Genomic DNA, 14921 nt, shown 5'->3' on the forward strand with positions numbered 1-14921 from the left:
GATGCAACCCGCCGCGGTTTCAGTAGCTTGATTGGTGGCCGCGCCCGGCGCCAGGCACAGGGATTGGACAAAGGAGGCTGTGACGAAAACTGGACACAGCCCTGTAAAGAAGGGAGGAGAGAAAGAAGGGGGAGGCCGAAGGGGAGGGGGTTGGGGAGGCGGGGTCCCGGCACTGTGCTCGCGCCCCTAGCGCGCCAGTCCCGGGGCTGCAGGGAGCGCAGCGCGCTCGGCCCGGGCCCCGGCCACCGGACGCCCTACCGGACACGACCCTCCCTGGAGCTTGGACAACTGCCCACCTCGGACACTGCACCGGACACTGCCCCCCACAGGGCTGGACACTACAACGGACACTACTTCCCAGCTCCGGACATTGCTCCCTCCTCCCCCACCCCCGCTTCCCCCCTCCCCCTCCGGGGGCCCAGACTCTGAGCCCCCCGCAGGCTCTAGCTAGCGACCCCTTGCACCCCAGAGCCAGACACCGCCTCCTCCCAGTCCCCCTCTCCCTTTCCCTCCTCCCTCCTCATCTTTCCCCCCGCCCGGGTCGGAACCCCGCCAGTTTCTCCGACCCCCTGCAGCTCGGCCCCGGCTGCCCGCACCCCCATCCCCCGGCTGCTCGCCCGGATGCCTCTCCCCGGGGGATTGTGGTGGCTCCTCTGCTGCCGTCGAGGCTTTACTCTTCTGCACCGGGACTACGGGGACGGCGAGCTTAGCGGGGACGGGGACGAAGACGAGGACGAGGAGACCTTTGAGCTACGGACCCCGAGTCCAGCGGGCGGCGGGAGGGTAAGTCCCGGGGGGTTTGAAGCCTTGTCTCAATCCCTCTCACTACAACCGGCCGTCACGCCTGATCCTGCTCCAGACTCCAGCCAAACGCCGTGCTCTTGTGGACTGGGGGCTCGGGAGACGTTTTTGCCTGGGGGCCAGAAGCCCCCGAGAGCTCAAGCAGCAGCCCGCCTCGGGATGTGCCTGTGGGCCTCGCGCAGCACGCTGGGCGCTGTCCACCTGCTGGGGGCCCTGAGGCAGGGGAGGCGTCACGCCTGGCCCGACCTGGCCCAGCCTCTCCCTTCCCCGCTGGGCCCGCGTCCCATCCCGTCTCCTTCCGCCTCCGCCAGCGCCGAGGAATGTGGCGAGGCCGGCTGGGCGGCTCGGACACCTGGGTCCGCTCCGCTTCCAATTCTTGAGCGCTGAGCGCTGGGGCCAGATGCGGGAGTTCCCGCCGCGGGGACCTGGGCAAGGGGAAGCAGGCATCCTCAGACTGGGGTCCGTGGCGGGGACCCCATGGAGAGGGAGCTGGGGGCCACAGCTCTCCGAGGACCCCTCATCATTACCCTGACACTCAGGGCCTCCCTGGTGAGGCTCCTGGGGAATCCCTGAGGGAATGGTGAGGGACACTCGGCTCCCGGGTTTTGTCGAATCTCCCCGTGGCGAAACTGAGGCTCTATTGGTGTGGGAGACCATCATCCCCTGACGTCCCCTCTCTGATGCCCCTGCACGCCAGCAAGCAAACTCCGGGCAACCAGACTCGCGTGTGCTGTGGCCTGGGTCAGGCTCCCTTCCCCCGCTCAGGGGTCCCCAGCAGGCCCGGTGGCTCAGTGCCCGGGTGGGGCGGGCTGCGCCGCTGGGGCCGGCGCCAGCACCTGGCGGAGGCGGAGGGCGGATAAATATAGAGGGGGGGGCGGGGAGGGAGGGAATCAGGGGACTGCGATTAGGGGAGTTGGTCTAAGAGAGGGGTCAGCACCTGCCCTTATGGTGGTGTGGCCGAGAGCCCCTCTCAGACCCTCCAGAAGATAAGAGGATCTGCGCCCCCCGAAGGCACAGGACCCAGGCGTCCCCAAGGTTCCAGCCTGAGCAGGGTCAGCTTTGTGAACCACTGCCATTGCCTCCCTCATGCTCCACCTCCACCACCACCCCCCCTCCTCAGAGCTTGGGGACAGGTGTCCCTGGCCCCCTTCCCCCACCTCCCCCTCCTGACTTTAGCTGCCTGGATGCAATGGGACTATGGCACAGTTCCCGCCTGACCTGGCTCCCGGTTGGGTTTTAGGCCTTTCTTAGACCCCAGTCTACAGTAGAAGTTCCAGGGCACAGGGGGTGGTAGAGGGAGGGCAAAATCCTGGACTGTACCTCCCATGGAGAGTATTCTTCAGCCTGGCCTGAGCCCCAGCAAAAGGACAGGGTCTTTACTTCCTACTGAGTTTCAGGGGTCCCTGTGGGAGGGTGTAAGAAGCTCTTGGAGAAAGCCCTATACCGAAAGGGTCCCTCTTCCCTTCATTCACCTCCGTGCCTACCGCCTGCCTGCCAGCCTGAACGACCGCCAGCCAATGAAGGGAAAATGAGGAGGAGGGGGTGACTTCGACTGCCAGAGCAAGAAAGGACTTCATCCACCTCTCCCTCTTCACAGATTGGGAACCTAAGGCCCAAAGACTCGAAGGGGCTTGCCAGGGTTCCTCAGCAAGTTTGTAGATCCGAGTTAGCGGTTGAGCCGGTATTAGAACCCAGGTCTCCTGACTCTCTGCCCAGTGCTTTTTCTACTGTACCCCAACACCTGATTGCCTCTTTAAAGAATCACAGAGACCAGGCGAGAGTCTTGGCTTCTTAGCTTGGGCTGTTCTGTAGAGACTGGTGGAAGGGGCGAGCCCAGTGGCTTCAGCTCGCTCAGTCGCAGTCACAGTCACCATCCCACTCCTTGATTCCCCAATCCCCTGAGCAGCGCTGTCCTGGGCCAAAAGCCACTGGCATCCTGGGAGGAGGGTTCTTAGCCTGAGGGCCACCCTGCCTGTTTCCCCAGGGCCCCCTGGATGTGACGCTGACTCAGCCTGTGAGGAGCGGGCCAGTCTCAGACAGGTGAACTCAGCCCCTGCGTCCCATGGTCTGGGACCCCCATCTTCACCGTCTTCCCTCCCGCGGTTGTGCAATAAGGGAAAGGCCTTACGCCGGACGCTGTGGTTTGGCCGGGGTCCCGGGGGGCGGTCCGGCTGGGGGCGCGGGGAGGAAGGGGGGGGTCCGGGCTATTTCTGGTACGAGGTCAGAACGGCCCAGCGGTTCCCACAGCCTGGGGGAGGGGTGCCCAGCCCGGGGAGTAGGCACCCCTCGCGGTCTGGGGAGCCCTTAGAGAGGAGCCTCCTGGAGGCGGGGTGCAGGACCGGCAGGCTTGCCCAACCCTCGCTCCCCTCTTGCCCAGGCTGCAAAGCTGGGAGGAGACACGGAGCCTCATCCCGGAGAAGGGGCCGTCAGAAGACGACCCAGACGTCGTCGTGAAAGGTGGGGATCCACCTCATGCGCTCTAGAGGCCCCAATCCCAACCCTCCACGGGATAATGTCTTCTCCTGCTGATCCCCTTTCCCTCCTTCTCCCTGCAGGTTGGCTGTACCGCGAGCCCCGCGGAGGAGGGGCGCGGCCCTGGTTGCCTCCGCGCCGAGCCTGGTTCGTGCTCACCCGGGACTCCTTGGACCAGTTCAGCAGCAGCGGGAAGGGGGCGCGGCGCCTCGGGAGCCTCGTGCTCACCAGCCTGTGCTCGGTGACCGGCCCTGAGCGCAGGCCCAAGGAGACCGGTGAGACCTCATGGGGATTCTCCTACCTCCCTAGGTAGCTGCCCCAGCCAGCCCTGATTGACCTCCGCGGCCTCTCTTTCCCCCAGGTCTGTGGTCAGTGACCGTGTCTGGCCGGAAGCATAGCGTCCGGCTCTGCTCGCCCCGCCAGGCTGAGGCAGAGCGCTGGGGGGTGGCGCTGCGCGAAGTGATAGCCTCCAAGGCGCCGCTGGAGACCCCCACCCAGCTGCTGCTCAGGGACATTCAGGTGCGAGGGAGGGAACTCCATGGAGAAAGAGGAGGGTGGTGGACCCATAAACTTTCTGGGTTCATGGTGAGCCCCCTTCTCCATCACTTTGATCATTTCCATGGCCTCTAGGAGAGTTGTGGGGACCCGGAAGCTGTGGCCCTTATTTACAGACGGAACCCAATTCTGAGGCACACTAGTGGGGCCCTGTATGCCCCACTTCTGCCCCTGCCCTACGGAGTCAGTGCCCCAGGTGAGTGGTGTCATGGCCCAAGACCCTTGGATGGGGAATCTGAATGCCTCACCTGATAGGGATCTAGGAGTCCTCAGGGGGCCTACCCAGCCCCTCATTTTTCAAAGGATGAAGATGAAACCAGAAGCTGAGCAGACTAATACCCAAGGTAGAGGGGGAGGAAAGCCAGCACAGAAAGTAAAGGCTCCCTTTGACCACCTTCTCTGGATCTCATTCTGACTACTGATGTTCCTTCATGAGTTTTTACACCCTCTATTTTGTTCTTTCATTATACACTCAACACCATGGCATACTGCCTTTACAAGTGGTGGGAAAGCCACCACCTTGGGAGAATGTGCTGACCTCATCTAGTTATACTTCTCCCCAAAAGGGAATAGTGACAGGCCCAGGTCCTCAAGCTAGAGGATAAAGGGGAGCTGGGAGAAGAACCCTGGTTTTCTGACTCGCGGTCCAACCTGTTTTCTGGCCCATGGTGATAGCTGTCAGTACCCAAATACAGAATCTGAAGGTTGACCCTGTGTCCTTATAGCCCATCCCTCCAAGTTACTAACTCAAAGTGCAGCCTTAGGGGATCTGGAGGGGGAGATTCCCGGGTGGCAGGGGTTGAATTTGGCTCTGTGGGGACGATTGCTTTCCCTTCACTCTTCCTGTCCTTCGCACTCTCCCCTCCTTGCCACCCCTGTCCCCTTACACTCCCTCTGACCTTCCCCTGGTTCACGCCTACCTCCCAGGGCCCAGCTCTGTGTCCCCTCTCCAAACCGTCCCTCCGCCCCCGCCATCCCGCAGGTCCGGGCTACGCTCCCTTGCGCGAGGAGGCGGTGCGGCTGTTCCTGGCGCTGCAGGCCCTGGAGGGGGCGCGGCGCCCCGGGCCCCTGATGCAGGGTGTGCTCCAGACCTGCCGGGACCTGCCCGCGCTCCGAGACGAGCTCTTCCTGCAGCTGGCTAAGCAGACCTCGGGCCCCGCAGGCCCCCCCGGGCCTCCAGCTACCCAAGACCCTGCGGCCCTGCGGTACTGGCAGCTCCTCACTTGCATGAGCTGTACCTTCCGGCCTGGCGGACCTGTACGGGGGCACCTCCTGGGGCATCTGGAGAGGTGAGAGGGGAGGCGTGGGGGTAAGGCCAAGGCAAGGGAGCTAAGGGGCTGGGAAAGAAGGGCAGGTCTTTCCAAAGGGTTTGGCAGATGGAGAACTTGGACCCAGACAAGGGAAGGGACTTGCTCCAAGGTCAGGGCTCTGCTAATATGCATAGTGCCTTTGTGGGAATTACAAGATCATACACCACTTGCGAGCGGAGGAATTACAAAAAGGCTCCCCACTTTGGGCAGCGGAATTATTAAAAGGCTGTTTTTCTCGGAGCTGATGCAGTCCAGCGTCAGGGCTTTTAGGTTGGAAAGAGGAATGCGGCTGGAGTTTGGATTTCAACCCGAAGGAGGATCATGGAAACTCTGGGAAGTGGGAGGGGGCAGTAAAGAGAAAGCTGCCAGGGGCCTTAGAAAGTAATTCTGCTCCATACAGAGCATCGGGGTAGATTCAGAAGATCTGGCCGCGCTGCCTTCAAGGAACTTAGAGTTGGAGGGGAGGGAATCGGCGAGGCGAAATAAACTATAAAGTAAGAAGGCAATAGGGAGGAGGTGAAGGAAAGCCCTCGGAGCACTGACTCTCCAGTTCTCCCTAACCCAGGACTGAGCAGGCGCTCCCGGACTCGGAACTGGCGGAATACGCGCGCTTCATACGAAAAGCGCTGGGCCGGACGCGCGGCCGGGAGCTGGTGCCCTCGCTGGCAGAGATTTCTGCGCTGAGCCGACGGCAGGAGTTGTTGTGCACCGTGCACTGTCCGGGGGCTGGTGCCTGCCCTGTGGCCATAGACTCCCACACCACGGCGGGAGACGTAAGACCACAGAGAAAACCCCTGAAACCTCAACCTTCCTCCCAGCTTCCCATGCCTGGCTCTCCTAGTGCCTGGGCCCTAGGTTTGCCCGAGTCTGAGAGTCATCAGTTGGGTAACGGCTGTATGTGGCGGGACTAAGAGACCTGAAAGACCCCTCCAGTTAGACCCCTCCAGAAGTACTGGCAAGACCCCTGCGCGGTCTGGGTCTGACTTTCCTCTTATGTTCTCACCCCTCCAGGTTGCTCGAGAGCTGGTGGGGCGGCTGGGCTTGACCCGGAGCCGCAATGCATTCGCGCTGTACGAGCAGCGAGGGGCCCAGGAGCGAGCCCTGGCCGGGGGGACTCTCGTGGCCGACGTGCTCACCAGGTTTGAGAAGTAAATGTCCAGCCCCAGCCCTGCTCTCCGTTAGCCCATTCGCCTCTCGGCTTCGGTTAATCCCTAAGCAAACGTTTACCGAGCGCCTGCCACTTGCCCGGAACAGTAAATTTCACTGGTTCACAGATGGATTCTTGTCCGCCGGCGGTTTGCAGTCAGGCTTCAAGGCTCGCCTGCTCTGTTCATTCCGCCCGGGCCCCTCCCCGAACATCTGGCCCCGCCTCTTTCCCCTGGGCCCGCGCCTTAGGGGCCCCTGCTTCCCGGAAGCATCGCGGCCTTCTTTATTCTGCAGCTTGGCGGCGGAGGAAGCCGGGCTGGAGGACCCGCCGGACTCCAGCTGGAGACTGTGTCTGCGTCTTCACGGACCACTGCACCCTGAGGGGCTGTCCCCAGACGGTCACGAACTGCCCTTCCTCTTTGAGCAGGTGAGGATCTCCGGTATTCACGCCCAGCGAAGACCCGCGAGCCTGAACCCCTCCCTTTCTGGGCCATCGCATTTCGCCGTTATGGCAACCCCTGGGGAGGCGGTGCTCGAACCCAGACCTCAGGTTCCACACCCCGAGGTGTCTTCGCGACGGTACCCCGCCGCTCCCGCGCTGACGCCCCCTGCCTCCCCGTAGGCTCACGCTCTGCTGCTGCGCGGCCGGCCAGCCCTGCCCGACGACACGCTGCGCGCCCAGGCGGCGCTGCGCCTGCGGAGTCTGCACCGAGACTTCTCCCCGCGGGCGCCCCTGCCGCGCCTGGACCGCTTGCTGCCCACCCCGGCCCCGCCGCGTGAAGACCCTCCCCGCCCGGTGCCCAGGCCTCCCCGCTCCGCCGCCCTGCTGGCCGGGGCAATCTGGAGCCCGGGCCTGGCCAAGAGGCGGGCGGAGCGGGCCCGGCGCGGCGGGGCCGGCCGCCCGGCGGGAAGCGTGGCCCGCGAGGGAGGAGGTGGCGCCGGCACGGCGGCTGCTGTGCTGGGAGGCTGGAAGCGGCTACGGGGCATGGGCCGAGCTGAGGCCATGGCTGCCTACCTGGCTCTGGCGGCGCAGTGTCCAGGGTTCGGCGCTGCTCGGTATGACGTTCTGGAGCTGAGCACGGTGAGGGGGAGAAGGGAGAGGGGGACTCTGGCGGCCCGAGCCCCACACCTTTGCCCCAGAGCCACAGGCCCCCATTGTGGGTCACTTCACTCCCTACACCCAGCACAGCTGCCCATCTCAAACCCCAGGAGTCACTGGCCCTGGGGCCCTCACCTCTGTGGAGCTGTGGATTATAGGGGCGGACCAGGAAACTTCTTGCTCACAGCCATCTCCCCACACCAAAAATAATGCTGCAGGGTCCCCTCCTTCCACCCTGACTCTGCCTGTCTGTCCGCAGGAGCCTGGTGGGGGCGCTCCACAGAAGCTATGCCTGGGCCTGGGAGCCAAGGCCATGTCCCTCTCCCGACCGGGTGAGACACAGCCCGTTCACAGTGTCAGCTATGGCCGTGTGGCCGCCTGCCAACTAATGGGCCCCCATACCCTGGCATTGAGGGTGGGAGAGAGCCAGCTCCTCCTGCAGAGTCCCCAGGTGAGTGGGAAGAGGCTGTAGAAGGAGGAAGGAAGGGAAAGGATGTCAAGAAACATTTATTAAGCATTGAGCATGGGCCAGGTACAGCTCTACACCCTGGAGATCCAACAGTGATCAAAGACAAACAAGGAGCTTACATCAGAGCCAGCAATCAGACACTAAACAAGGAATCAAGCACTTTTTTTTTTTTTTTTTCTAATTTTTTTGGCCACACCAGGCGGCATGCGGGATCTTAGTTCCCTGACCAGGGATGGAACCCATGCCCCCTGCAGTGGAAGTGTGGAGTCTCAGCCACTGGACAGCCAGGGAAGTCCCCTCAAAGACTATTTAAGACAGTGACAAATGCTATGAAGGAAAGGGTAGTGAGACAGGAAGTGATTGGAGGGGGCCATAGCATTAGGTAGGATGGTCAGGAAAAGATACGCAACAACAGTGACACTTAAGCTAGCCAAAGGAAGATCTGGGGGCACAGCATTCCAGGTGGAGGGACTTGCAAGTGCAAAGGCCCTGAGTTGAGAATAACCTTAGGATATTAGAGGAGCAGAAAGAAGCAAGTGTGATTGGCACATTGTGAGTGAGGGAGAGCGATGAGGAGGAAGGAAAGATTGTAAGGGGCAGCTCATGTAAGGCCTTGGGAAGGAGCCTGGGTGGAGGATGAGAAAAAGGAGAACCCAGTGGCCCTTTGTGTACTCTGACCTCTGCCCTCCCTTAGGTGGAAGAGATCATGCAGCTGGTGAATGCCTACTTGGCCAACCCCTCCCCTGAGAGGCCCAGCAGTAGTCCTCCTCCATGCCAAGACCTGCCAGACACCTCCCCTCCCAGCCAGCACCCGGGCCTGGACGAGCCCCAGGGACAGTCTGGCTGTTTGGGGCAGCTGCAGGACTGAGCTTGCCAAGAGGTCACGACCTCCCTCTTGCCTCCATCCTGGACTTGGACTGCTCTGCGATTTCAGGGAACCATGGACCCTTTTGGCCCTGCAGGGACAGGGCACACCCCACACCCAAGGGCTGCAATGGGTGCAGACAATTTTCTAGTTTGTTTCTTAATTTATTTGTAGAAGAGAAGACACACACAAAAAAATTCCTTATTTACACAAACCCTTCCTGTGGGAGTGTTGTCAGTGGGATAAGTTGGAGCCCCAGAGCTCAGAGCTCCACCTCCGGGGACGCCCACACTCTGGGCTTTTACCAGCACTGAGGGGAGCCTGAACACCACAGGGCTCCACCCTCCGTGACCTTCTGGATTTAACCTCCTCCTGGCCCATATGCTGCCCTAGGGTGGTGGGTGGGGCAGGCAAGAGGACAGTTTTGGAAGCTGGCAATTACTCATCCTTCTTCCACTGAGTGGCATAGGGGTGGCCTCTTGGCATCCCTGAGGCCCGAGGACAGTGAGTCATCAGGACTGGCACTACCCAGTCCTACCCTGGTGTCCAGCTTCTGGGTCTTGGTTGGGTCCATCTTTAGTGTGCCTACTGCTTTGGGACTGGAACAGAAGAAGCCTGGGGCAGGATCAGACCCAAGAACTTCTCTGGCACAGATAAAGAATTTATCAGGATGGGCTCAGCCCTACTTTTATCAGATTGGGCTGAATTGGGATTGATTCCTGAGGATCTAATCGCCTTGTGCCTGGGAATATAGTCTTGGCTTTCTTGACCTGCTCAGAATGCTGCAGGCTGTCCTTCAGTAGCCTCTACAGCCTCTGCCCTGAGTGGAGGAGGCTGGGGCAATATGGGCAATACTGATCCACCCTGGGGCAGGAGCTTAGGCACTGAGGAGACGGCAGACATCAGTAATCCTCTGTAGTCTTGAGAGTAGGACCGGCTCCAGTAGAACAGCTTGGTTCTAGGCAAGGGATGCTCATGGAAACAGTGGACACAAAAAGACCGGGACTAAGCTAGAGCAGGTAAAGGCCACCCTACCAACACATGCCTGGGAACTGTGAGGCACCATGGAGATCCTTTTATCATCCCCCATATTCATAGACCAAGGCCTGACTATATTCACGATGAAGCTTTATTACTTTATTAGAGCTAAATAAGCATACCAAGGGTCAGGCATGGAAGGGAGGAAGCAGGGCCAACTCCTGGGCTGGAGAAGAACCTAGAAAGGTTGTTGGTGAGGGGAATTTGGACCAGAGGGACCAGGCATGATGGGGGCTGTGCTTACTGTCCAGGGGGTGCAGTGGGGAGGAAGTCACTGCTCCTGGGTGCCCCAGGAGATGTAGTCTGGCCGCGTGGCTGCATGGTACTCGTCAATAAGCTCCTGCACGACCTCCCTGGACCTGTCCAGCTCGTCAAAGTTCTCCTTGAAGATGTCCTCCTTGCGGAACTGCTCCAGGAAGGCCTCCCGCTTCCGCAGCTTGTCGTACTGCTGGCAGGAACTTTCAAAGAGCTGCAAGAGGTAGAAATCTCCAGGAGCCAGTGCAAGACAAGGGGTTGGAATGGATCTGGGGGAGAATGAGGAAGGTGGCTAGTGGAAGAGAGTGGCCAAAGAAGACCAGGAGGCTAGGCTCACCGAGGAGATGCTGGTGTGGTTGGCCATCATGAGCCCGCTGACCCTGTGGGCAGAAGGCAGGTAGGGCGACTTCCTGGACAGGGCCACCTGGATGCTGGCTGGGCCCCAGGGGATGAAGTTGGCCAACTTCCGTTCCCGGATCCTCTGCAGGCTCTTATGGACCTGGGGTGGGCACAGGAGTGGTGGTGGTAGCCTCTCCTCTACCCCTGTGGGCTCTGGGGGTAGAACGAAGGGGCCTCACCTACCTGGGTGGGGTCCACCTCCCCCTGGATGATGTTGAGGATGGCGATGTAGCAGTGGTTGGTCTGGCGATCCCGGCCCGTGGACACCATCACGTTCTTGGGCTGCAGCAGCCTCCTCATGACGTCCAGGACCGTGGTCTTCCTCACGCTGGCCACCTGAGGGGAGAGTGGCCACAGGGCAGGCCAGCACTCAGGGCACAGTCGAGACACGCACGGACAGAGAGCAGTAGGCAACACACGTCCCCATCAGACTCGGGGTAGTTTGGCCTCTCTGGGGAGTGTCCTTAGATTCAGGTCCACCCTGAGCCTCTGCTGTGGGACCGGGGATCTCAGCCCTCCCGAGCTCAGCAAGCTCACGCCCTTGTGCAGGAGCATCAGCAGACCCCGTACAGCCCGGGCCCTGCAGGGAGCCACAGGCAGAGGGAAGAGGAGAGCAAGTCAGCCAGGAAGTCGCCCAGCCTGTGCCAGTCCCTGAGCGCAGGGCCTCTGGGGGCTGCACGGGGCAGCTCCGGGTGCAGCAGGGAAAAGAGAAAGGCTAGGCAGGGCCTGCTGGGCCTGAGGGCTGCTCTTACCGACTGGTCCGTGGTGAGGGGTGTGTAGCCAGTCATGAGGAAGTGGAGCCGTGGTGTGGGAATGAGCGAGGCGATGAGGCCGATGAGGTCGTTGTTCATGTAGCCGGGGTAGCGCAGGGTGGTGGTGCTGGCCGACATGATGGTGGACACCTGGGGACAGGGGTGCTGTGTCAAGGGCCTTGTCCTGGGAGGCCTCCCTTCCCCAGATGGCACTCCGGCAAGGCGGGGTTCCAGTCCAAAGGAGTCTAGGAGTGAGGGCTCACCAGCTGGTTGATCTGAGAGAAGGATGGGTTCTGGATGTGCAGGCGGTCTGTGGCGATCCGGTTCAGGGCTGTGTTGTCCAGCACCACCTGGGGGGACAGAAGAGGGTCACGGCACCTTTTTGAGGAGAAAGGGGGCAGAGAAATAAGTAATTTGTTTAGTCCCCCTCTAAACTCCAAAACTAGGAAGAACTCCAAAACTAGGAAGTAGGTGTGCTAATTTAAAGGGCAAGTACTGTCTCTGGGGCATCAGGAGACACGTTTCTACCACCCAGTGCATTAAACAAATATTTGATTGTCCAACATGTGCCAGGCATGGTGCCTAGAGAAACTATGGAGAGTAAAACAGGCATGGTCTTCCCCCTCACCACATCTATAGTCTAGAGGAGGGAGACCGACATTAAATATAAAACAACAGCAAAGTATAGTTATAGCCTGAAATATGCAAAGGAATTTGACCTTGTCTCGGTGGTCAGGGAAGGTTTTGCTAAGAAAGTGACCCTTGGGCTGAGAATGTAAGCAGGAGTAGGCATTAAACAGGCTAAGTGGAGTGGCTTCCCTGGTGGCACAGTGGTTAAGAATCCGCCTGCCAATGCAGGGGACACGGGTTTGAGCCCTGGTCCAGGAAGATCCCACATGCCGTGGAGCAACTAAGCCCGTAAGCCACAGCTACTGAGCCCGCGTGCCACAACTACTGAAGCTCGCACGCCTAGAGCCTGTGCTCTGCAACAAGAGAAGCCACCACAATAAGAAGCCCACACACCACAACGAAGAGTAGCCCCGCTCGCTGCAACTAGAGAAAGCCCGTGCGCAGCAATGAAGACTCAACGCAGCCAAAAATAAAATTAATTAATTAATTAATTTTTTAAAAAAAGAGGCTAAGTGGAGACACGTGGGGTGGCGGGGTGTTATTCACTTTGCTGAGAGTCTTGCTGCCTAAAGGGACTATAAGAAACTTGGGATCAGGTCCTTATTTCATAATTTGGTCCACCAGGTATGGCTTTGTTGGTCCTCTGTTCTCTGGGCAAGGGCTTGGGAAGGGCAGGGTGTAGGTGTCTCTCTGGTTTGGGGAGGTCGACCAAAGCCCCAACTCCCTCCTCGCATGCTCACCACACAGTCTGCGTTCTGGGTCAGCCTTTTGAGCGTGAGCAGTGAGTTGTAGGGCTGGACCACCACATCGCTCATCTCATCCTGGTTGGGAAACACTGAGTATGTCTGCACCAGCTTCTTGGGGTACCTGGGGGTGAGGAAGAGGGAAAGGGGAAGGTGACATAGTAAATTGGAAGGACTCCCATCACTGCCCATCTCTATCTTCTCTAGGGACAACAGGGGCCATTCCTTTCCAAGTGTCACCAACATCTTATACAAAAGGGGTGAGGGCAGAACTGAGTCTTCAGAGCCCAGAAGCCAAAAAAGATAAGCCTAAAGCATCAAACCTCGTAGGTCCCCTTCTCCCCCTAGGCAAACCCCCCTCCTGGGAGTTACTGCTTCCAAGATGTTCCCTGGGTGGCCAGGCTCTGTTCCTACCTATGACTCAAAGGTGGTGGTGGTAGGCCTTCCAGTCCGAAAGAAAAAAGCGATAAAAAGGAAAGACATTACCCAGGGAAACAGGGCTAATGCCCTCTCCCCAAACACAGGCTTACCTGTCATTCAGTCGCTCTAAGAGGTAGGAACCCAGGCCAGAACCGGTGCCCCCAGCGATGGAATGACACAGCACGAAGCCCTGCAAGGGAGGGATGGAGAGGCAGTCTCCAGGGATCTGGCGGAGAGGCTTCAGGCTTGTGTCATTCCCCACTCCCAACACGCTCACGCGTCAAGGCTTCCTCTATGTCCATCCAGAGTGAGGCTCCTTGAGAAGGAAGGAGCTGATGCCATCCAGATTAGGATCTCCTTGAGGACAAGGACTGTACCTTATTTACCTCACTATCTCACATCTGATACTCAATGGAAGAGTTTTGAATTGAATTGCCCCCATCACACATCTGATCAGGCTATCTCCTGACCTTTCCCCAGCACTTTTCAGCTTCCTCCCCACCCCCACCCCCCAGGGGGGCAGCCTCACCTCTAGGCTGTCACTTCCATCTGCTTCTCGGTCTATGATGTCAAAGATGTCTTCATGGATTTTCTCACCCTGTATAGAGACATGAGGAGGGAGGATGAGGATGAAGTTTCTGGAGAGCATCTCTTTTCAGCACCAATAATTCTAACTCTCGGACACTGCTGCCACCTCAAACAGAGGGCTATGGCCCTCCCCCCAGAAATGCTACTTTGCAAATGGTTTGCACAAAGTTTGCATAAACCTCTCTCTGGCTGTCCCTCTTATCAGGGTAATCCCCTTGTCTCTTATTTATTGTCAGTGTGGGCAAATCCCCAGACTGCTTGTTCCTGCGTTGCCCCAGGAAGGGATCATCAAGAATCTCTGGGATGGCCACCTGGATACCTGGGAGAATCCGCTGGCCCAGTTGTTGCCAGCTCCTCCTCCATGCTCTGACAGGTAGATGTTCTCTGGGTTGTAGAGCTTGGCGTAGGGGGAATTGAGGATGGAATGGATCACCCGCGGCTCCAGGTCCAGCAGCACCGCCCTGGGGATGTAGTGCTCATCGTCTGCCTGTCAAGGGGAGTCCAGGATTGGGCCCAATAAGCTCGGGCCCACCCAGTCCTCCAGTCCTCGCAACTCTGGCTCCTGCCTGCCCTCCCTCTTCAAGCCAGCCGCCCTGGCTCCTTTGCCCAGCAGGTTTCCCAGTACCAAGCCCTTCGTTTCAGGCCCCATGGGCCATTGCCAACCCTGGCTAAGTCGCGGGGGGCACCTGGTAGAAAAAGACGTCCTTGCGGTCAGTGCCTTCGGTGGCGAACTCCTCCACGATGCCCTCGGGGCTGATACCATGCTCGGCGCACAGCTGTTTCCAGAACTCGAACCCAACTGGGGGGGGGGGGGAGAGGAGAGACGCCTGGATCTGCTAGAGCCGTAAGGCCTCAGGAGCCCAGGGTGAGGCTCAGAGGCTGTCACACTCAGAGGGTGGGCCCAAGAGTCTGGGAGCCGTGACAGCCGGGGGCTGGAGGCAGGGCTCTCGGTCTGGGGTCCGGGACTTGGTTCATCATGCGCAGTAGGGCAGAGGGTTCATGGAAGGGAAAGGGGGCGCTGGAGGATGCGAAGCACTCGGGTGGGACCCGAAGGGGCAGAACCGGAGACTGGCTGGGCCCGGCGATCTTTCGCTCACTCTGGTTGCCGCACTGGCCCAGTTGCAGGGTGATGATCTCCCGGGGCATCGCTTTTCAGACGAGGGCGCGCCAGCCCGTCCGGGCCAAGCGGGAGTCACGGCAGGGACTAATGCCTGGCAGCCGGACACGCAGGACGTGAGGAGCGCGCGCTCTCTTCGGCTTTTGACGCGGATGCTCAGACTGCGCGTGTGCAGTGCGGGCCTCCCCTCGGCCGGCGGCCGCGGAGCCCAACCTGGGCATCTTCTCCCCCACAGCAGTTGCAGCTGGAATTCCGCACAGGC

General features: G+C 59.8%; 2 protein-coding genes across 5 annotated transcripts; one reads left to right on the top strand and one right to left on the bottom strand.

Moving 5' to 3' along the window:
- The first annotated feature begins 154 nt into the window (after positions 1-154).
- On the top strand, positions 155-8931 carry PLEKHH3 (pleckstrin homology, MyTH4 and FERM domain containing H3). 4 transcript variants are annotated; one of them, XR_009006442.1, is made up of 13 exons: positions 155-783; positions 2786-2841; positions 3179-3258; positions 3357-3548; positions 3635-3792; positions 3904-4024; positions 4811-5117; positions 5704-5911; positions 6150-6286; positions 6579-6711; positions 6907-7340; positions 7643-7834; positions 8547-8685. XR_009006442.1 is itself a non-coding variant. In XM_057536986.1 (13 exons), exons 1-13 carry the CDS (start codon positions 622-624, stop codon positions 8718-8720), a joined length of 2379 nt encoding a protein of 792 aa, XP_057392969.1. In that variant the 5' UTR covers positions 155-621; the 3' UTR covers positions 8721-8931. The 4 variants fall into 4 exon arrangements, 2 of the variants coding, with proteins under 2 accessions (XP_057392969.1, XP_057392970.1); XR_009006443.1 differs by having other exon boundaries at positions 6150-6277; XM_057536986.1 differs by having other exon boundaries at positions 6907-7365; positions 8547-8931.
- Positions 8932-9828: 897 nt separating this feature from the next.
- On the bottom strand, positions 9829-14916 carry TUBG2 (tubulin gamma 2). The gene is made up of 11 exons (XM_007177772.3): positions 14640-14916; positions 14229-14341; positions 13862-14029; positions 13484-13552; positions 13065-13144; positions 12532-12658; positions 11425-11511; positions 11162-11311; positions 10593-10745; positions 10348-10509; positions 9829-10224 (listed from the first exon to the last, which is right to left on the bottom strand). Exons 1-11 carry the CDS (start codon positions 14686-14688, stop codon positions 10027-10029), a joined length of 1356 nt encoding a protein of 451 aa, XP_007177834.1. The 5' UTR covers positions 14689-14916; the 3' UTR covers positions 9829-10026.
- Between the last annotated feature and the right edge of the window lie 5 nt (positions 14917-14921).

Source organism: Balaenoptera acutorostrata, chromosome 20 (genome assembly GCF_949987535.1).
Source record: "Balaenoptera acutorostrata chromosome 20, mBalAcu1.1, whole genome shotgun sequence".
Classification (NCBI taxonomy): Eukaryota; Metazoa; Chordata; class Mammalia; order Artiodactyla; family Balaenopteridae; genus Balaenoptera; species Balaenoptera acutorostrata.

What these genes read in the sequence shown, in the direction of transcription:
- PLEKHH3 (XM_057536986.1), top strand. Translation starts at nt 622, where the DNA reads ATGCCTCTCCCCGGGGGATTGTGGTGGCTCCTCTGCTGCCGTCGAGGC. An exon ending in CCCAGACGTCGTCGTGAAAG is followed by an intron (nt 3,259 to 3,356) that starts GTGGGGATCCAC and finishes TTCTCCCTGCAG; the next exon opens with GTTGGCTGTACCGCGAGCCC. An exon ending in TGCTGCTCAGGGACATTCAG is followed by an intron (nt 3,793 to 3,903) that starts GTGCGAGGGAGG and finishes CATGGCCTCTAG; the next exon opens with GAGAGTTGTGGGGACCCGGA.
- TUBG2 (XM_007177772.3), bottom strand. Translation starts at nt 14,688, where the DNA reads ATGCCCCGGGAGATCATCACCCTGCAACTGGGCCAGTGCGGCAACCAG. An exon ending in ATGGAAGTGACAGCCTAGAG is followed by an intron (nt 13,145 to 13,483) that starts GTGAGGCTGCCC and finishes CCTCCCTTGCAG; the next exon opens with GGCTTCGTGCTGTGTCATTC. An exon ending in TTAGAGCGACTGAATGACAG is followed by an intron (nt 12,659 to 13,064) that starts GTAAGCCTGTGT and finishes CCTCACCCCCAG; the next exon opens with GTACCCCAAGAAGCTGGTGC.